The 20,764-nt window shown below is 47.2% G+C and overlaps 2 protein-coding genes across 2 annotated transcripts in view; both read left to right on the top strand.

Moving 5' to 3' along the window:
* Positions 1–3,155, top strand: part of cep131 (centrosomal protein 131) — a 76,351-nt gene extending 73,196 nt beyond the window's left edge. Inside the window, exon 30 of the mRNA XM_072456763.1 lies at positions 2,931–3,155. Within this exon, the coding sequence (XP_072312864.1) occupies positions 2,931–3,155 (225 nt within the window). The remainder of the gene's footprint in view (positions 1–2,930) is intronic.
* Positions 3,084–19,481, top strand: st6galnac (ST6 (alpha-N-acetyl-neuraminyl-2,3-beta-galactosyl-1,3)-N-acetylgalactosaminide alpha-2,6-sialyltransferase). Its single transcript, XM_072456573.1, has 10 exons — positions 3,084–3,239; positions 10,288–10,451; positions 11,342–11,660; positions 12,295–12,460; positions 12,695–12,869; positions 12,996–13,134; positions 17,416–17,519; positions 18,647–18,730; positions 18,902–19,001; positions 19,072–19,481. The coding sequence occupies exons 2-10, from the start codon at positions 10,297–10,299 to the stop codon at positions 19,261–19,263; spliced, it is 1,434 nt and encodes a 477-aa protein (XP_072312674.1). The 5' UTR covers positions 3,084–3,239; positions 10,288–10,296; the 3' UTR covers positions 19,264–19,481.
* Positions 19,482–20,764: the final 1,283 nt, after the last annotated feature.

Raw genomic sequence — 20,764 nt, 5'->3', positions numbered from 1 at the left:
AGTGTACTCTTGGAGTGTACTTTTGAAATGTACTTTAGAATGTACTTTTGGAATGTACTTTAGAATGTACTTTTTGAGTGTACTTTTGGAGTGTACTTTAGAATGTACTTTTGAGTGTACTTTTGGAATATACTTTTGGAGTGTACGTTTGGAGTGTACTTTTGGAATGTACTTTAGAATGTACTTTTGGAGTGTACTTTTGGAATGTACTTTAGAATGTACTTTTGAGGGTACTTTTGGAATGTACTTTTGGAGTGTACTTTTGGAATGTACTTTAGAATGTACTTTTGGAATGTACTTTAGAATGTACTTTTGGAGTGTACTTTAGAATGTACTTTAGAATGTACTTTTGAGTGTACTTTTGGAGTGTACTTTTGGAATGTACTTTAGAATGTACTTTTCGAATGTACTTTAGAATGTACATTTTTAGTGTACTTTTAGAGTGTACTTTTGGAATGTACTTTTGGAGTGTACTTTTGGAATGTACTTTTGGAGTGTACTTTTGGAATGCACTTTAGAATGTACTTTTGGAATGTACTTTTGGAGTGTACTTTTGGAGTGTACTTTAGAATGTACTTTTGGAGTGTAATTTTGGAGTGTACTTTTGGAGTGTACTTTTAGAGTGTACTTTAGAATGTACTTTTGGAGTGTACTTTAGAATGTACTTTAGAATGTACTTTAGAATGTACTTTTGGAGTGTACTTTTGGAGTGTACTTTAGAATGTACTTTAGAATGTACATTTGGAGTGTACTTTTGGAATATACTTTTGGAATGCACTTTAGAATGTACTTTTGGAGTGTACTTTTGGAGTGTACTTTTGGAGTGTACTTTTAGAATGTACTTTAGAATGTACTTTTCGAGTGTACTTCAGAATGTACTTTAGAATATACTTTTGGAGTGTACTTTTGGAGTGTACTTTAGAATGTACTTTAGAATGTACTTCAGAATGTACTTTAGAATGTACTTTTGGAGTGTACTTTTGGATTGTACTTTTGGAATGTACTTTAGAATGTACTTTAGAATGTACTTTAGAATGTGCTTTAGAATTTACTTTAGAATGTACTTTAGAATGTACTTTAGAATGTGCTTTAGAATGTACTTTAGAATGTACTTGAGAATGTACTTTAGAATGTACTTTTGGAGTGTACTTTAGAATGTACTTTAGAATGTACTTCAGAATGTACTTTAGAATGTAGTTTTGGAGTGTACTTTTGGATTGTACTTTTGGAATGTACTTTAGAATGTACTTTAGAATGTACTTTAGAATGTGCTTTAGAATGTACTTTAGAATGTACTTTAGAATGTACTTTAGAATGTACTTTAGAATGTGCTTTAGAATGTACTTTAGAATGTGCTTTAGAATGTGCTTTAGAATGTACTTTAGAATGTACTTCAGAATGTACTTTAGAATGTACTTTTGGAGTGTACTTTAGAATGTACTTTAGAATGTACTTCAGAATGTACTTTAGAATGTGCTTTAGAATGTACTTTAGAATGTACTTTTGGAGTGTACTTTAGAATGTACTTTAGAATGTACTTCAGAATGTACTTTAGAATGTAGTTTTGGAGTGTACTTTTGGATTGTACTTTTGGAGTGTACTTTAGAATGTACTTTAGAATGTGCTTTAGAATGTACTTTAGAATGTACTTTAGAATTTACTTTAGAATGTACTTTAGAATGTGCTTTAGAATGTACTTTAGAATGTACTTTTGGAGTGTACTTTAGAATGTACTTTAGAATGTACTTCAGAATGTACTTTAGAATGTAGTTTTGGAGTGTACTTTTGGATTGTACTTTTGGAGTGTACTTTAGAATGTACTTTAGAATGTGCTTTAGAATGTACTTTAGAATGTACTTCAGAATGTACTTTAGAATGTACTTTAGAATGTACTTTAGAATGTGCTTTAGAATGTACTTTAGAATGTACTTTAGAATGTACTTTAGAATGTACTTTTGGAGTGTACTTTAGAATGTACTTTAGAATGTGCTTTAGAATGTACTTTAGAATGTGCTTTAGAATGTACTTTAGAATGTACTTTAGAATGTACTTTAGAATGTACTTTTGGAGTGTACTTTTGGAATGTACTTTAGAATGTACTTTAGAATGTACTTTTGGAGTGTACTTTAGAATGTACTTTAGAATGTACTTTAGAATGTACTTTTAGAATGTACTTTAGAATGTACTTTAGAATGTACTTTAGAATGTACTTTAGAATGTACTTTTGGAGTGTACTTTTGGAATGTACTTTAGAATGTACTTTAGAATGTACTTTTGGAGTGTACTTTAGAATGTACTTTAGAATGTACTTTAGAATGTACTTTTAGAATGTACTTTAGAATGTACTTTAGAATGTACTTTAGAATGTACTTTTGGAGTGTACTTTTGGAATGTACTTTAGAATGTACTTTAGAATGTACTTTTGGAGTGTACTTTAGAATGTACTTTAGAATGTGCTTTAGAATGTGCTTTAGAATGTACTTTAGAATGTGCTTTAGAATGTACTTTAGAATGTACTTTAGAATGTACTTTAGAATGTACTTTTGGAGTGTACTTTTGGAATGTACTTTAGAATGTACTTTAGAATGTACTTTTGGAGTGTACTTTAGAATGTACTTTAGAATGTACTTTAGAATGTGCTTTAGAATGTGCTTTAGAATGTACTTTAGAATGTACTTTAGAATGTACTTTAGAATGTACTTTTGGAGTGTACTTTTGGAATGTACTTTAGAATGTACTTTAGAATGTACTTTTGGAGTGTACTTTAGAATGTACTTTAGAATGTACTTTAGAATGTACTTTTAGAATGTACTTTAGAATGTACTTTAGAATGTACTTTAGAATGTACTTGATCTGGACTCTGAATATTCTTATCATTATTGTTCTTGTTTTTATTTGTACACGTTTAAACTCGTGTGTGTGATTGACAGGTCGAGGGGCGGGGGAAAGTGTGGGAATGTGGGCGCGGCTCACCCCCCACGCCCCTTCCCTCGCTGGCCACGCCCCTCTTTCCTCTGCGTCTTCAGCGCGTCTCCGCTCTGTGCTCGCGTCTTACGCACGCGCCTCTCCAGCTCAAACCAAACCGGACTAAAACAAGACCGAACCGAGACCGGACCCGAGACAAGACCCGAGACCGGACCCCGGGCCACCTCTGACCCGGGTCTAAACTGAACCCGAGCCAAACCCGGAACAGGACCAGAGGACGCGGAGAATGAGGCGGAGATAAGCGCCGTTTAACGGTAACAAAGAGTGAAGTTTCCGTGGTTTCAAACCGGGTTAAAGTGGATTTCCGGGACTAAAAACGACTTGTCCCGGGTTTAGGACCAGACCCGGGTCTGACCCGGGCCAGACTGTGGTCTGAACCGGGTTTGTGACTTTTAATGTGGTTTATTTGTCTGAAAAGTATATTTTTATATGAAGAACAGAGAAGCTGCGGTTAAAGTCTGAAACAGTTATTCTCATTACATGTGTTCAAACAGTGTAATATATATTTATATAGATATATATTCATATAAGTGTTATAGAAGAAACATTTTACAAAACAAAACAACTTTAGAGAAGAAAGTTTAAAACAATGACAAAGCCCCGGTTAAGACCCGGTTTAGACCCGGTTTTATTAGTTCTAGTCTACTTGTGTTTTTGTTCTTTACTCTCTGGTCGATATTGTCTTTTGTCCTTTTATGTTTATTTGTTGATAAATATATATATATAAGTATATAAATATATATATATATATATATATATATATTTATATAGATTTTCTGCCTGTGACGTCTGTGGTTTGTGCTGCAGCTGCACCCGAAGTGAGCTCATGTCCCCATGTCCCCCACACTCATGTCCCCATGTCCCACACTCATGTCCCCATGTCCCCCACGCTCATGTCCCCATGTCCCCCACACTCATGTCCCCATGTCCCCCACGCTCATGTCCCCATGTCCCCCACGCTCATGTCCCCATGTCCCCCACACTCATGTCCCCATGTCCCCCACGCTCATGTCCCCATGTCCCCCACGCTCATGTCCCCATGTTCCCCACGCTCATGTCCCCATGTCCCCCACGCTCATGTCCCCATGTCCCCCACGCTCATGTCCCAATGTCCCCCACGCTCATGTCCCCATGTCCCCCACGCTCATGTCCCAATGTCCCCCACGCTCATGTCCCCATGTCCCCCACACTCATGTCCCCCACGCTCATGTCCCCGTGTCCCCCACGCTCATGTCCCAATGTCCCCCACACTCATGTCCCCATGTCCCACACTCATGTCCCCATGTCCCCCACGCTCATGTCCCCATGTCCCCCACGCTCATGTCCCCCACACTCATATCCCCATGTCCCCCACACTCATGTCCCCATGTCCCCCACACTCATGTCCCCATGTCCCCCACGCTCATGTCCCCATGTCCCCCACGCTCATGTCCCCACGCTCACCCCTCATGTGTCCAGCAGGGTCCACAGAGTAAGACTCAGTTGTTTCATCTGGACTCTGATCCAAGAGTCATTATCAATCTGAGAATCAAGACCAGAAACTCAGATATTTATCTTGCTCTGACTAAGCCCCGCCCATTGGGCGGGACCTCCTGATGAAACGGTGTTATTGGTTTCACCAGAAACTTAACCTCTGTTTTCTATCAGCCTCATATTGTCCCTGTCTCACTCTCTGTCCTCCCAGAGGACATGATCAGCGTCCCAATCCAATCAGGTCCTGATGAGAGTCCAAACATAATTTAGCTTAGTTTAGTCTGTTATTGTGAGCAGGAGCGACTGTCCCAGGCGTGTTGGGGGAGGAGCCTATTCCACATGGTTCTCCAGTGAGATGTACTTATACTTTACTTATACACACAACAAAGTGACCCTCTCTTTCCCACTGACCCTTCAGGTCATGTGACTGTCCTGACCTTTCAGGTCATGTGACTGTCCTGACCTTTCAGGTCATGTGACTGTCCTGACCCTTCAGGTCATGTGACTGTCCTGACCTTTCAGGTCATGTGACTGTCCTGACCCTTCAGGTCATGTGACTGTCCTGACCTTTCAGGTCATGTGACTGTCCTGACCCTTCAGGTCATGTGACTGTCCTGACCCTTCAGGTCATGTGACTGTCCTGACCCTTCAGGTCATGTGACTGTCCTGACCTTTCAGGTCATGTGACTGTCCTGACCTTTCAGGTCATGTGACTGTCCTGACCTTTCAGGTCATGTGACTGTCCTGACCTTTCACACATTTGTATCATTTAGATTTATAAACTTTAATGAATGTTTCAGTCAAAATAGTTATGATGTCAGTAGTTATGATGTCAGTAGTTATGATGTCAGTAGTTATGATGTCAGTATTTATGATGTCAGTAGTTATGATGTCAGTAGTTATGATGTCAGTAGTTATGATGTCAGTATTTATGATGTCAGTAGTTATGATGTCAGGAGTTATGGTGTCAGTAGTTATGATGTCAGTAGTTATGATGTCAGTATTTATGATGTCAGTTGTTATGATGTCAGTAGTTATGATGTCAGTAGTTATGATGTCAGTATTTATGATGTCAGTATTTATGATGTCAGTATTTATGATGTCAGTAGTTATGATGTCAGTAGTTATGGTGTCAGTATTTATGATGTCAGTAGTTATGATGTCAGGAGTTATGGTGTCAGTAGTTATGGTGTCAGTAGTTATGGTGTCAGTATTTATGATGTCAGTAGTTATGATGTCAGTAGTTATGATGTCAGTATTTATGATGTCAGTATTTATGATGTCAGTAGTTATGATGTCAGTAGTTATGATGTCAGTAGTTATGATGTCAGGAGTTATGATGTCAGGAGTTATGATGTCAGGAGTTATGGTTTCAGTAGTTATGATGTCAGTAGTTATGATGTCAGTATTTATGATGTCAGTATTTATGATGTCAGTAGTTATGATGTCAGTAGTTATGATGTTAGTAGTTATGATGTCAGTAGTTATGATGTCAGTAGTTATGATGTCAGGAGTTATGATGTCAGGAGTTATGATGTCAGGAGTTATGGTTTCAGTAGTTATGATGTCAGTAGTTATGATGTCAGTATTTATGATGTCAGTATTTATGATGTCAGTAGTTATGATGTCAGTAGTTATGATGTTAGTAGTTATGGTGTCAGTAGTTATGATGTCAGTAGTTATGTCAGTATTCATGATGTCAGTATTTATGTCAGTATTTATGATGTCAGTATTTATGATGTCAGTAGTTATGATGTCAGTATTTATGTCAGTAGTTATGATGTCAGTAGTTATGATGTCAGTAGTTATGATGTCAGTAGTTATGATGTCAGTAGTTATGATGTCAGTAGTGATGTCAGTAGTTATGATGTCAGTATTTATGATGTCAGTAGTTATGATGTCAGTAGTTATGATGTCAGTATTTATGTCAGTAGTTATGATGTCAGTATTTATGATGTCAGTATTTATGATGTCAGTAGTTATGATGTCAGTATTTATGTCAGTATTTATGTCAGTAGTTATGATGTCAGTAGTTATGATGTCAGTAGTTATGATGTCAGTAGTTATGATGTCAGTAGTTATGATGTCAGTAGTTATGATGTCAGTAGTTATGTCAGTATTTATGATGTCAGTTGTTATGATGTCAGTAGTTATGTCAGTAGTTATGATGTCAGTAGTTATGATGTCAGTAGTTATGATGTCAGTAGTTATGATGTCAGTAGTTATGATGTCAGTAGTTATGATGTCAGTTGTTATGATGTCAGTAGTTATGATGTCAGTAGTTATGATGTCAGTAGTTATGATGTCAGTAGTTATGTCAGTATTTATGTCAGTAGTTATGATGTCAGTAGTTATGATGTCAGTATTTATGTCAGTATTTATGTCAGTAGTTATGATGTCAGTAGTTATGATGTCAGTAGTTATGATGTCAGTAGTTATGATGTCAGTAGTTATGATGTCAGTAGTTATGATGTCAGTAGTTATGTCAGTATTTATGATGTCAGTTGTTATGATGTCAGTAGTTATGTCAGTAGTTATGATGTCAGTAGTTATGATGTCAGTAGTTATGATGTCAGTAGTTATGATGTCAGTAGTTATGATGTCAGTAGTTATGATGTCAGTTGTTATGATGTCAGTAGTTATGATGTCAGTAGTTATGATGTCAGTAGTTATGATGTCAGTAGTTATGATGTCAGTTGTTATGATGTCAGTAGTTATGATGTCAGTAGTTATGATGTCAGTAGTTATGATGTCAGTAGTTATGATGTCAGTAGTTATGATGTCAGTAGTTATGATGTCAGTTGTTATGATGTCAGTAGTTATGATGTCAGTAGTTAGTCTAGTGTCATGGTTATAAGTCGTCCTTAGTTCTGCTTGTGTTTGTTTCATGTCTCTGAAGACGAAGCAGATGAAGCGAGACACGAAACCTCTGAGACGTCAATGATCGACTTTTACACCTGAACTCATAAAAACACAAGTGTGAGAATCATGTGTCTTTTCTGTCTCTGTGTGAGTCCATGTGTCTTTTCTGTCTCTGTGTGAGTCCATGTGTCTTTTCTGTCTCTGTGTGAGTCCATGTGTCTTTTCTGTCTCTGTGTGAGTCCATGTGTCTTTTCTGTCCTCAGACCCTGCTTGAACACGTCATTGGCTCACGAGTGCAGAAGAGCGTGCCTCAGGGTCTAATGTGACCTCTAAATATTTAAAGATCCTCTTCTGTCGCTCACGCTTCAAACACTTTTATTTCAATGTCAAATCCACAGGTTTAAACTCGTCTCATTATATTTGATTCTTTTAAGGTTTTTTCTTGTTTTCTTACGACAAAAACATAAATGTCACAAAAAGTTCTAGAGTCCATGTTTAGACTGAACGTGATCTTCATGTTCTGAATGTTGAGTTTATTTATTACACTGTTATTACACTGTATGTTATTACACACTGTGTTATTACACTATATGTGTTATTACACTATATGTGTTATTACACTAAATGTTATTACACTATATGTGTTATTACACACTGTGTTATTACACTATATGTGTTATTACACTATATGTGTTATTACACTAAATGTTATTACACTATATGTGTTATTACACTATGTGTTATTACACTATATGTGTTATTACACACTGTTATTACACTGAATGTTATTACACTATGTTATTACACTATGTGTTATTACACTATGTGTTATTACACTATGTGTTATTACACTATGTATTTTGGATGTCTGGAGAGTGGGCCGGTGTGGCTCCGGTGTGGCTCCGGTATGGCTCCGGTGTGGCTCCGGTGTGTGGCTCCGGTGTGTGGCTCCGGTGTGGCTCCGGTGTGGCTCCGGTGTGTGGCTCCGGTGTGTGGCTCCGGTGTGTGGCTCCGGTGTGGCTCCGGTGTGTGGCTCCGGGGTGTGGCTCCGGTGTGTGGCTCCGGTGTGTGGCTCCGGTGTGTGGCTCCGGTGTGTGGCTCCGGTGTGGCTCCGGTGTGGCTCCGGTGTGTGGCTCCGGTGTGTGGCTCCGGTGTGTGGCTCCGGTGTGTGGCTCCGGTGTGGCTCCGGTGTGGCTCCGGTGTGGCTCCGGTGTGGGGCCGGTGTGGCTCCGGTGTGGCTCCGGTGTGGGGCCGGTGTGGCTCCGGTGTGGCTCCGGTGTGGCGCCGGTGTGGCTCCGGTGTGGCTCCGGTGTGGCTCCGGTGTGGCTCCGGTGTGGCTCCGGTGTGTGGCTCCGGTGTGGCTCCGGTGTGGCTCCGGTGTGGCTCCGGTGTGGCTCCGGTGTGTGGCTCCGGTGTGGCTCCGGTGTGTGGCTCCGGTGTGTGGCTCCGGGGTGTGGCTCCGGTGTGTGGCTCCGGTGTGTGGCTCCGGTGTGTGGCTCCGGTGTGTGGCTCCGGTGTGGCTCCGGTGTGGCTCCGGTGTGTGGCTCCGGTGTGGCTCCGGTGTGGCTCCGGTGTGGCTCCGGTGTGGCTCCGGTGTGGGGCCGGTGTGGCTCCGGTGTGGCTCCGGTGTGGCGCCGGTGTGGCTCCGGTGTGGCTCCGGTGTGGCTCCGGTGTGGCTCGTGTGTGGCTCGTGTGTGGCTCCGGTGTGTGGCTCCGGTGTGTGGCTCCGGTGTGGCTCCGGTGTGGCTCCGGTGTGGCTCCGGTGTGGCTCCGGTGTGGCTCCGGTGTGGCTCCGGTGTGGCTCCGGTGTGTGGCTCCGGTGTGGCTCCGGTGTGTGGCTCCGGTGTGGCTCCGGTGTGGCTCCGGTGTGTGGCTCCGGTGTGTGGCTCGTGTGTGGCTCCGGTGTGTGGCTCGTGTGTGGCTCCGGTGTGTGGCTCCGGTGTGGGCCGATAGATCTGGTTTTCCATCTAGATCACGAAGCACAGACAAAATGTATGACTCATGTCAAAACTGTCAAACTGAATCAATAGAAATTAAGGTTTTGTGATTTTAATGCATTTATTTCCTGTTTGAAGTGTGTGTGCTCTAGTATAAACTGTGCTCTAGTATAAACTGTGCTCTAGTATAAACTGTGCTCTAGTATAAACTGTGCTCTAGTATAAACTGTGCTCTAGTATAATACAATAGAACATCCGTCTCATCAATTGGGCCAGATACAAAGTAAACAGGAGGAGAGACTAAGCACAGCCCTGTCTGACCCCTCTGTCCAGAGTCACATGACCAGTGACTTTAAGTCTTGATGTTGAACCATCCTAAAGCCCCAATATTTTTTTCCTAATTAAATCATCTATTTGAAATGTATTTAGCACCAAATATATAAATAAGACTTATTCTTCCACCTTTGTTTAGTTGTTGTTTGTGTGTGTCTCATTGTGTGTAAAGATGGTCTTATGTCGTCTTGTGTGTGTCTCATTGTGTGTAAAGATGGTCTTATGTCGTCTTGTGTGTGTCTCATTGTGTGTAAAGATGGTCTTATGTCGTCTTGTGTGTGTCTCATTGTGTGTAAAGATGGTCTTATGTCGTCTTGTGTGTGTCTCATTGTGTGTAAAGATGGTCTTATGTCGTCTTGTGTGTGTCTCATTGTGTGTAAAGATGGTCTTATGTCGTCTTGTGTGTGTCTCATTGTGTGTAAAGATGGTCTTATGTCGTCTTGTGTGTGTCTCATTGTGTGTAAAGATGGTCTTATGTCGTCTTGTGTGTGTCTCATTGTGTGTAAAGATGGTCTTATGTCGTCTTGTGTCTTTGTGGATTCAGTTTGTTCCGTTCTTTTGGACATAATTGAGGTGAATAAACGTGACGTTCAGAACAGAAATAGTCTCTATGAGGCACAGTCTAGTTGCTCCTTCTCTCGTCGTCAGGACTGAAGCTGGTGTGTGTGTGTGTGTGTGTGTGTGTGTGTGTGTTCAGGATGTGTGGATGGCTCTGCAGCGCCGCCTGCTGGTGGGGCTGGGCACTGCCTCTTCGCTCCTCCTGCTGTACCTGCTGTGTCTGAACCTGGAGTCTCCGCTCAACGTCGCCCCCTTAAGGAACCTGCAGGTCCTCGTCAGCCACGTCCAATCACAGACGCACAGGTGAGTGTCATCCAATCGGGGAGTGGCCTCCTGCCCGAGGGGAGTGGCCTCCACTGTGTGATATTATCTCCAGTTTCACACTTCTGTTTGAAACACAAAGATCAGATTTGGGCGTGTCTCTTGGGCGTGTCTCATATTTCTTGGGCGTGTCTCATATTTCTTGGGCGTGTCTCATATTTCTTGGGCGTGTCTCATATTTCTTGGGCGTGTCTCATAGATTTCTTGGGCGTGTCTCATAGATTTCTTGGGCGTGTCTCATAGATTTCTTGGGCGTGTCTCATATTTCTTGGGCGTGTCTCATATTTCTTGGGCGTGTCTCATATTTCTTGGGCGTGTCTCTTTCTTTCTCTTGTTCTGGACTTTCTCAGTCACAAAAGTATCTTTAGTCTTAAAGTGTGTGAACATTTCTGTGTCGCAGTAAAAGTCTTAAAGGAAAACGGTACTAGAGGATTTTTTGCCGATTTGAGAACTCTGGACTGTTTTGCCTGTGTCCGTGTTCAGGAGGATGTCATCTGTCACCATGACAACAGCAGTCTCAGTGTGATGAGCTCTAAAACCTGAAAAACATCTCATGAGTCGTTTATTAAGAGGAAATCTAGGAAAAGGACTTTTGCCCAAAATGTCAGATTAGAGATGCACCGGTCATGACTCAGGACTGCCCCTCCCCCTGACCCCTCCCCCTGACCCTGACCCCTCCCCCTGACCCTGACCCCTCCCCCTGACCCCTGCTCTTCTTTAGGAGAATGCTCCAGACTGAAGCTTTAACTATGTGAGTGAGAGGTGCTAACAAACTGTTCAGCACAGACTTTATAAATCTGGAGGCTCACAGTAGATGACCTCATGGACAGTTTTGGCAGTTACAGGTGCAAAGTGAAGTTTGTGCTTTTCAGTTTTTCAGATTCTGCAGAAGTTTCTTTCTCCTCGACGAAGCCTGAACCTTCTCCAGAGCTTCAGGAGGAAACTCAAAGTACTGTGAGTACTAGTACTGCCAAGAGTACTACAATAAAACCAACCACTGCAGCAACAACCACTGAAGCCACTGAAGCCACTGAAGCCACTGAAGCCACTAAAGCCACTAAAGCCACTAAAGCCACTAAAGCCACTGAAGCCACTGAAGCCACTGAAGCCACTAAAGCCACTGCACCAGGAGCGACTGAGCCGCCGTTCATCGGAGACGTTTACTTCAGTGAGGAAGTCCCTCCTCTGACGGTGAGTGGGGCCTCTCTGTGGGGCTGCTCTGTGGGGCCCGGTGCTGCTCTGTGGGGCCCGGTGCTGCTCTGTGGGGCCCGGTGCTGCTCTGTGGGGCCCGGTGCTCTGTTGGGCGCCGGTGCTCTGTGGGGCCCCGGTGCTCTGTGGGGCCCCGGTGCTGCTCTGTGGGGCCCCGGTGCTGCTCTGTGGGGCCCCGGTGCTGCTCTGTGGGGCCCCGGTGCTGCTCTGTGGGGCCCCGGTGCTGCTCTGTGGGGCCCCGGTGCTGCTCTGTGGGCCCGGTGCTGCTCTGTGGGGCCCCGGTGCTGCTCTGTGGGCCCCGGTGCTGCTCTGTGGGGCCCCGGTGCTGCTCTGTGGGCCCGGTGCTGCTCTGTGGGGCCCCGGTGCTGCTCTGTGGGCCCCGGTGCTGCTCTGTGGGGCCCCGGTGCTGCTCTGTGGGCCCCGGTGCTGCTCTGTGGGGCCCCGGTGCTGCTCTGTGGGGCCCCGGTGCTGCTCTGTGGGGCCCGGTGCTGCTCTGTGGGGCCCGGTGCTGCTCTGTGGGGCCCGGTGCCATGTTTAATGACCGGGGCTTGCCTCACGTCGCCTTTTGATGACATCACAGAGCGATTCTGCTTGACCACATTGTCTCTTGTTCCAGGACTGTCCTCAGAGCGTCCGGAGTCGGGTCCCACACTCGGACTTCAGGGGCCGATTTAAACCTGATGTCCCTGTCCTGCAGTGGTCAAGGCACCTGAGTCCAGACCAGTACCAGAGACTCAAGCAGTACCCAGGGGCCCACGGCTGGGGGGGCCTCAGCTACCAGAGTGAGACCAGGACTGGACTGGGACTAAAGCGGGACTAAAGCAGGACTGGACCGGGACCGGACCGGGACTAAACCGGGACTAAACCGGGACTAAACCGGGACTTAACCAGGACTAAACCAGGACTAAACCAGGACTAAACCAGGACTGGACCGGGACTGGACCGGGACTGGACCGGGACTAAACCAGGACTAAACCAGGACTAAACCAGTCTCTGATGGTTCTTCTTGTCTCCAGCTCTGGAGGACACCCTCTCGGTTCTGGACTCTCCTCTTTCTGGGCGACTCTTGGACGATTGGTCCAAACGCTCGAACGTCTCGCGCTGCATTCGTTGCGCCGTCGTCGGCAACGGAGGAATTCTCAAGAACTCCAAGAAGGGCCACGAGATCGACCAGCACCACTATGTGTTCAGGTACCAGGGTTCTGACCCGCTGTCCTCTGGTTCTGACCCGCTGTCCTCTGGTTCTGACCCGCTGTCCTCTGGTTCTGACCCGCTGTCCTCTGGTTCTGACCCGGTCTTCCTCTGGTTCCGGTCCAGGACAAACGGAGCGGTCATTAAAGGCTTTGAGTCGGACGTTGGCTCCAGAACGACTCACTACACGTTTTCCACCAACACTCTGAGGAACTCTCTGAGGAGCTACAGCCGAGCAGGCTACAGCGCCCCGCCCCAGAGCCAGGTACAAGTACTACTACTGCAAGTACTACTACAGCGCCCCGCCCCAGAGCCAGGTACAAGTACTACTACTGCAAGTACTACTACAGCGCCCCGCCCCAGAGCCAGGTACAAGTACTACTACTGCAAGTACTACTACAGCGCCCCGCCCCAGAGCCAGGTACAAGTACTACTACTGCAAGTACTACTACAGCGCCCCGCCCCAGAGCCAGGTACAAGTACTACTACTGCAAGTACTACTACAGCGCCCCGCCCCAGAGCCAGGTACAAGTACCACTACTGCAAGTACTACTACAGCGCCCCGCCCCAGAGCCAGGTACAAGTACTACTACTGCAAGTACTACTACAGCGCCCCGCCCCAGAGCCAGGTACAAGTACTACTACTGCAAGTACTACTACAGCGCCCCGCCCCAGAGCCAGGTACAAGTACTACTACTGCAAGTACTACTACAGCGCCCCGCCCCAGAGCCAGGTACAAGTACTACTACTGCAAGTACTACTACAGCGCCCCGCCCCAGAGCCAGGTACAAGTACTACTACTGCAAGTACTACTACAGCGCCCCGCCCCAGAGCCAGGTACAAGTACTACTACTGCAAGTACTACTACAGCGCCCCGCCCCAGAGCCAGGTACAAGTACTACTACTGCAAGTACTACTACAGCGCCCCGCCCCAGAGCCAGGTACAAGTACTACTACTGCAAGTACTACTACAGCGCCCCGCCCCGGAGCCAGGTACAAGTACTACTACTGCAAGTACTACTACAGCGCCCCGCCCCAGAGCCAGGTACAAGTACTACTACTGCAAGTACTACTACAGCGCCCCGCCCCAGAGCCAGGTACAAGTACTACTACTGCAAGTACTACTACAGCGCCCCGCCCCAGAGCCAGGTACAAGTACTACTACTGCAAGTACTACTACAGCGCCCCGCCCCAGAGCCAGGTACAAGTACTACTACTGCAAGTACTACTACAGCGCCCCGCCCCAGAGCCAGGTACAAGTACCACTACTGCAAGTACTACTACAGCGCCCCGCCCCAGAGCCAGGTACAAGTACTACTACTGCAAGTACTACTACAGCGCCCCGCCTCAGAGCCAGGTACAAGTACCACTACTGCAAGTACTACTACAGCGCCCCGCCCCAGAGCCAGGTACAAGTACTACTACTGCAAGTACTACTACAGCGCCCCGCCCCAGAGCCAGGTACAAGTACTACTACTGCAAGTACTACTACAGCGCCCCGCCCCAGAGCCAGGTACAAGTACTACTACTGCAAGTACTACTACAGCGCCCCGCCCCAGAGCCAGGTACAAGTACTACTACTGCAAGTACTACTACAGCGCCCCGCCCCAGAGCCAGGTACAAGTACTACTACTGCAAGTACTACTACAGCGCCCCGCCCCAGAGCCAGGTACAAGTACCACTACTGCAAGTACTACTACAGCGCCCCGCCCCAGAGCCAGGTACAAGTACTACTACTGCAAGTACTACTACAGCGCCCCGCCCCAGAGCCAGGTACAAGTACTACTACTGCAAGTACTACTACAGCGCCCCGCCCCAGAGCCAGGTACAAGTACTACTACTGCAAGTACTACTACAGCGCCCCGCCCCAGAGCCAGGTACAAGTACTACTACTGCAAGTACTACTACAGCGCCCCGCCCCAGAGCCAGGTACAAGTACTACTACTGCAAGTACTACTACAGCGCCCCGCCCCAGAGCCAGGTACAAGTACTACTACTGCAAGTACTACTACAGCGCCCCGCCCCAGAGCCAGGTACAAGTACTACTACTGCAAGTACTACTACAGCGCCCCGCCCCAGAGCCAGGTACAAGTACTACTACTGCAAGTACTACTACAGCGCCCCGCCCCGGAGCCAGGTACAAGTACTACTACTGCAAGTACTACTACAGCGCCCCGCCCCAGAGCCAGGTACAAGTACTACTACTGCAAGTACTACTACAGCGCCCCGCCCCAGAGCCAGGTACAAGTACTACTACTGCAAGTACTACTACAGCGCCCCGCCCCAGAGCCAGGTACAAGTACTACTACTGCAAGTACTACTACAGCGCCCCGCCCCAGAGCCAGGTACAAGTACTACTACTGCAAGTACTACTACAGCGCCCCGCCCCAGAGCCAGGTACAAGTACCACTACTGCAAGTACTACTACAGCGCCCCGCCCCAGAGCCAGGTACAAGTACTACTACTGCAAGTACTACTACAGCGCCCCGCCTCAGAGCCAGGTACAAGTACCACTACTGCAAGTACTACTACAGCGCCCCGCCCCAGAGCCAGGTACAAGTACTACTACTGCAAGTACTACTACAGCGCCCCGCCCCAGAGCCAGGTACAAGTACTACTACTGCAAGTACTGCTACAGCGCCCCGCCCCAGAGCCAGGTACAAGTACTACTACTGCAAGTACTACTACAGCGCCCCGCCCCAGAGCCAGGTACAAGTACTACTACTGCAAGTACTACTACAGCGCCCCGCCCCAGAGCCAGGTACAAGTACTACTACTGCAAGTACTACTACAGCGCCCCGCCCCAGAGCCAGGTACAAGTACCACTACTGCAAGTACTACTACAGCGCCCCGCCCCAGAGCCAGGTACAAGTACTACTACTGCAAGTACTACTACAGCGCCCCGCCCCAGAGCCAGGTACAAGTACTACTACTGCAAGTACTACTACAGCGCCCCGCCCCAGAGCCAGGTACAAGTACTACTACTGCAAGTACTACTACAGCGCCCCGCCCCAGAGCCAGGTACAAGTACTACTACTGCAAGTACTACTACAGCGCCCCGCCCCAGAGCCAGGTACAAGTACTACTACTGCAAGTACTACTACAGCGCCCCGCCCCAGAGCCAGGTACAAGTACTACTACTGCAAGTACTACTACAGCGCCCCGCCCCAGAGCCAGGTACAAGTACCACTACTGCAAGTACTACTACAGCGCCCCGCCCCAGAGCCAGGTACAAGTACTACTACTGCAAGTACTACTACAGCGCCCCGCCCCAGAGCCAGGTACAAGTACCACTACTGCAAGTACTACTACTGCGCCCCGCCCCAGAGCCAGGTACAAGTACTACTACTGCAAGTACTACTACAGCGCCCCGCCCCAGAGCCAGGTACAAGTACTACTACTGCAAGTACTACTACAGCGCCCCGCCCCAGAGCCAGGTACAAGTACTACTACTGCAAGTACTACTACAGCGCCCCGCCCCAGAGCCAGGTACAAGTACTACTACTGCAAGTACTACTACAGCGCCCCGCCCCAGAGCCAGGTACAAGTACCACTACTGCAAGTACTACTACAGCGCCCCGCCCCAGAGCCAGGTACAAGTACTACTACTGCAAGTACTACTACAGCGCCCCGCCCCAGAGCCAGGTACAAGTACCACTACTGCAAGTACTACTACAGCGCCCCGCCCCAGAGCCAGGTACAAGTACTACTACTGCAAGTACTACTACAGCGCCCCGCCCCAGAGCCAGGTACAAGTACTACTACTGCAAGTACTACTACAGCGCCCCGCCCCAGAGCCAGGTACAAGTACTACTACTGCAAGTACTACTACAGCGCCCCGCCCCAGAGCCAGGTACAAGTACTACTACTGCAAGTACTACTACAGCGCCCCGCCCCAGAGCCAGGTACAAGTACTACTACTGCAAGTACTACTACAGCGCCCCGCCCCAGAGCCAGGTACAAGTACTACTACTGCAAGTACTACTACAGCGCCCCGCCCCAGAGCCAGGTACAAGTACTACTACTGCAAGTACTACTACAGCGCCCCGCCTCAGAGCCAGGTACAAGTACTACTACTGCAAGTACTACTACAGCGCCCCGCCCCAGAGCCAGGTACAAGTACCACTACTGCAAGTACTACTACAGCGCCCCGCCCCAGAGCCAGGTACAAGTACTACTACTGCAAGTACTACTACTGCGCCCCGCCTCAGAGTCAGGTACAAGTACTACTACTGCGCCCCGCCTCAGAGCTAGGTACAAGTACTACTACCGCAAGTACTACTGCAAATATCACTGCAAGTGCTGTATTACCTCATTTGTCCAGCACGGGTTCATAGTAGAATAAGATTCAGTTGTTTCATTTGGACTCTGATCCAAGAGTCATTCTCAATCTGAGAATCCAGACCAGGAACTATTTATCCTGCTTTGAGTAAGCCCCGCCCACTGAGCGAGACCTCCTGATGAAAAGTTATTGATTTCACCAGAAACTAAACCTCTGTTTTGTATCAGCCTCATATTGTCTAATGTCTCACGTTCTTATTTTCAGGAAACTCGTTACGTTTTCCTCCCGGATCACGACCGAGATTATCTGCTCATGAAGGCGGCGGCTACAGGCTCCAGAGTCGCCACGGGCCCCGAGAGCAACGTGGAGTAAGACACGCCCTCTAATGTACAGACGCGCCCTCTAATGTACAGACACGCCCTCTAATGTACAGACACGCCCTCTAATGTACAGACACGCCCTCTAATGTACAGACGCGCCCTCTAATGTACAGACACGCCCTCTAATGTACAGACGCGCCCTCTAATGTACAGACGCGCCCTCTAATGTACAGACACGCCCTCTAATGTACAGACGCGCCCTCTAATGTACAGACACGCCCTCTAATGTACAGACGCGCCCTCTAATGTACAGACACGCCCTCTAATGTACAGACACGCCCTCTAATGTACAGACGCGCCCTCTAATGTACAGACACGCCCTCTAATGTACAGACGCGCCCTCTAATGTACAGACGCGCCCTCTAATGTACAGACGCGCCCTCTAATGTACAGACGCGCCCTCTAATGTACAGACACGCCCTCTAATGTACAGACGCGCCCTCTAATGTACAGACGCGCCCTCTAATGTACAGACGCGCCCTCTAATGTACAGACGCGCCCTCTAATGTACAGACGCGCCCTCTAATGTACAGACGCGCCCTCTAATGTACAGACACGCCCTCTAATGTACAGACGCGCCCTCTAATGTACAGACGCGCCCTCTAATGTACAGACGCGCCCTCTAATGTACAGACGCGCCCTCTAATGTACAGACACGCCCTGAACTCAGATATTTAAAGACATATTGTGTTGTTTTTAGTTCTTTAACCTCAATGTTATGGTTTTTACATTTTGTTCATTGTAAATCATTATGTTTTTCTCTCTGTGTTCTGTGTTCTCTCTGTGTTCTCTCTGTGTTCTGTGTTCTGTCTGTGTTCTCTCTGTGTTCTCTCTGTGTTCTCTCTGTGTTCTCTCTGTGTTCTGTGTTCTCTCTGTGTTCTCTCTGTGTTCTCTCTGTGTTCTCTCTATGTTCTCTCTGTGTTCTCTCTGTGTTCTGTGTTCTCTCTGTGTTCTCTCTGTGTTCTCTCTGTGTTCTCTCTGTGTTCTCTCTATGTTCTCTCTGTGTTCTCTCTGTGTTCTGTGTTCTCTCTGTGTTCTGTGCTCTCTCTGTGTTCTGTGCTCTCTCTGTGTTCTGTGCTCTCTCTGTGCTCTGTGCTCTCTCTGTGCTCTCTCAGCCCGGCTCAGTTCTTTGGTTCAGACATGTTGAAGGAGAAGTTGAAGATGTATCATCCGGACTTCATCCGTTACCTCAGGAACAGGTCAGAACTGTAAAGTCCCCATGTGGGCCTCATGTGGGCCTCATGTGGGCCTCATGTGGGCCTCATGTGGGCCTCATGTGGAGCTCATGTGGGCCTCATGTGGGCCTCATGTGGGCCTCATGTGGGCCTCATGTGGGCCTCATGTGGGCCTCATGTGGACTCTCTCTCCAGGTTCCTCAGATCCAAAACTCTGACAACCAAGTACAAAAACATTTACAGACCTTCAACTGGAGCTGTGATGTTACTGGCTGCTCTGCACTCATGTGACCAGGTACTGACCCCGCTCTGACCCCGCTCTGACCCCGCTCTGACCCCGCTCTGACCCCGCTCTTGTGTTGCAGGTCAGCGCATACGGCTTCATGACTCCTGATTACATGAAATACTCTGATCATTATTTTGACAAAACATTTCACGCCGTCGGATTCTTCATAAACCACGACCTGCGTATGGAGATGTCACTATGGCAACAGCTGCACCAGGCGGGGCTTATACACCTGTACATGCACCAGGACCAGGACCAGAACCAGGTCTGAACCAGGACCAGGACCAGGACTGAACCAGGACCAGGACCAGGACCAGGTCTGAACCAGGACCAGAACCAGAACCAGGACCAGAACCAGAACCAGAACCAGGACCAGGACCAGAACCAGAACCAGAACCAGGACCAGAACCAGAACCAGAACCAGGACCAGGACCAGGACCAGGACCAGGACCAGGACCAGAACCAGTTCTCAACCAGGACCAGAACCAGTTCTCAACCAGGACCAGTTCTGAACCAGGACCAGGACCAGGTCTGAACCAGGACCAGGTCTGAACCAGGACCAGGACCAGGTCTGAACCAGGACCAGGACCAGCACTCAAACTCCACATCTGGCATCAAGTCCACTTCATTAAGAACCAGGACTAAACGTCGCTCATGTTTCTTCATAAATCTGATCTAAATCCTCCTTCAGTCGATCTGAGCGAGTCACAAAAAGACGTTTATTACTTCCAGTGTGTGTGAGGGGCGTGGCTAAAGCTAGCGTATGTGAGGGGCGTGGCTTAAGATAGCGTGTGTGAGGGGCGTGGCTAAAGCGAGTGTGTGTGGGGCGTGGCTAAAGCCAGTGTGTGTGGGGCGTGGCTAAAGCGAGTGTGTGTGGGGCGTGGCTAAAGCGAGTGTGTGTGAGGGGCGTGGCTAAAGCTCATGTAGCATTAGCCTCTGTTAGCTCTTATTGCTTTGTTCCTTCTTTCGTTGAATTTCATTTGTAAAAGTTTCAGATGAAGCTAAAGTTCTGAACTCGGCTTCAGACTGTGATTTGTAAAAGTTCATGAAGGATTTTTGTCCCAGACACATTTATTTATCCTTTATTATGTTTTAAAGATCATAATCATGTGTAGTTTGAGAACCAGAGAAATCTGGGATATTTTATTTAAACACTTTTATTTTGGAAACTGGAAATGTTCTAGACCTGGTTTAATCCTGGTTTAGACCTGGTTTAGACCTGGTTTAGACCTGGTTTAGACCTGGTTTAGACCTGGTTCAGTCCTGGTTTAGTCCTGGTTTAGTCCTGGTTTAGTCCTGGTTTAGTCCTGGTTTAGTCCTGGTTTAGACCTGGTTTAGACCTAGTTTAGACCTGGTTTAGACCTGGTTTAGTCCTGGTTTAGTCCTGGTTTAGACCTGGTTTAGACCTGGTTCAGTCCTGGTTTAGACCTGGTTTAGACCTGGTTTAGTCCTGGTTTAGTCCTGGTTTAGACCTGGTTTAGACCTGGTTTAATCCTGGTTTAGACCTAGTTTAGACCTGGTTTAGACCTGGTTTAGTCCTGGTTTAGTCCTGGTTTAGACCTGGTTTAGACCTGGTTTAATCCTGGTTTAGACCTGGTTTAGTCCTGGTTTAGTCCTGGTTTAGTCCTGGTTTAGACCTGGTTTAGTCCTGGTTTAGACCTGGTTTAGTCCTGGTTTAGTCCTGGTTTAGACCTGGTTCAGTCCTGGTTTAGACCTGGTTTAGACCTGGTTTAGTCCTGGTTTAGTCCTGGTTTAGACCTGGTTTAGACCTG

This window comes from Eucyclogobius newberryi, unplaced genomic scaffold (assembly GCF_026437365.1).
Source record: "Eucyclogobius newberryi isolate DKJ021-1_F unplaced genomic scaffold, fEucNew1.0.hap1 SCAF_20, whole genome shotgun sequence".
Classification (NCBI taxonomy): domain Eukaryota; kingdom Metazoa; phylum Chordata; class Actinopteri; order Gobiiformes; family Gobiidae; genus Eucyclogobius; species Eucyclogobius newberryi.
This window is presented reverse-complemented; position numbering and strand designations above follow the sequence as displayed.

Bases quoted from the DNA above. Each gene is read 5' to 3' on its own strand.
- st6galnac (XM_072456573.1), top strand. From the start codon at position 10,297: ATGGCTCTGCAGCGCCGCCTGCTGGTGGGGCTGGGCACTGCCTCTTCG. The intron at 10,452-11,341 runs GTGAGTGTCATC...TGTGCTTTTCAG, and splicing joins GTCCAATCACAGACGCACAG to TTTTTCAGATTCTGCAGAAG. The intron at 13,135-17,415 runs GTACAAGTACTA...TCTTATTTTCAG, and splicing joins GCGCCCCGCCCCAGAGCCAG to GAAACTCGTTACGTTTTCCT.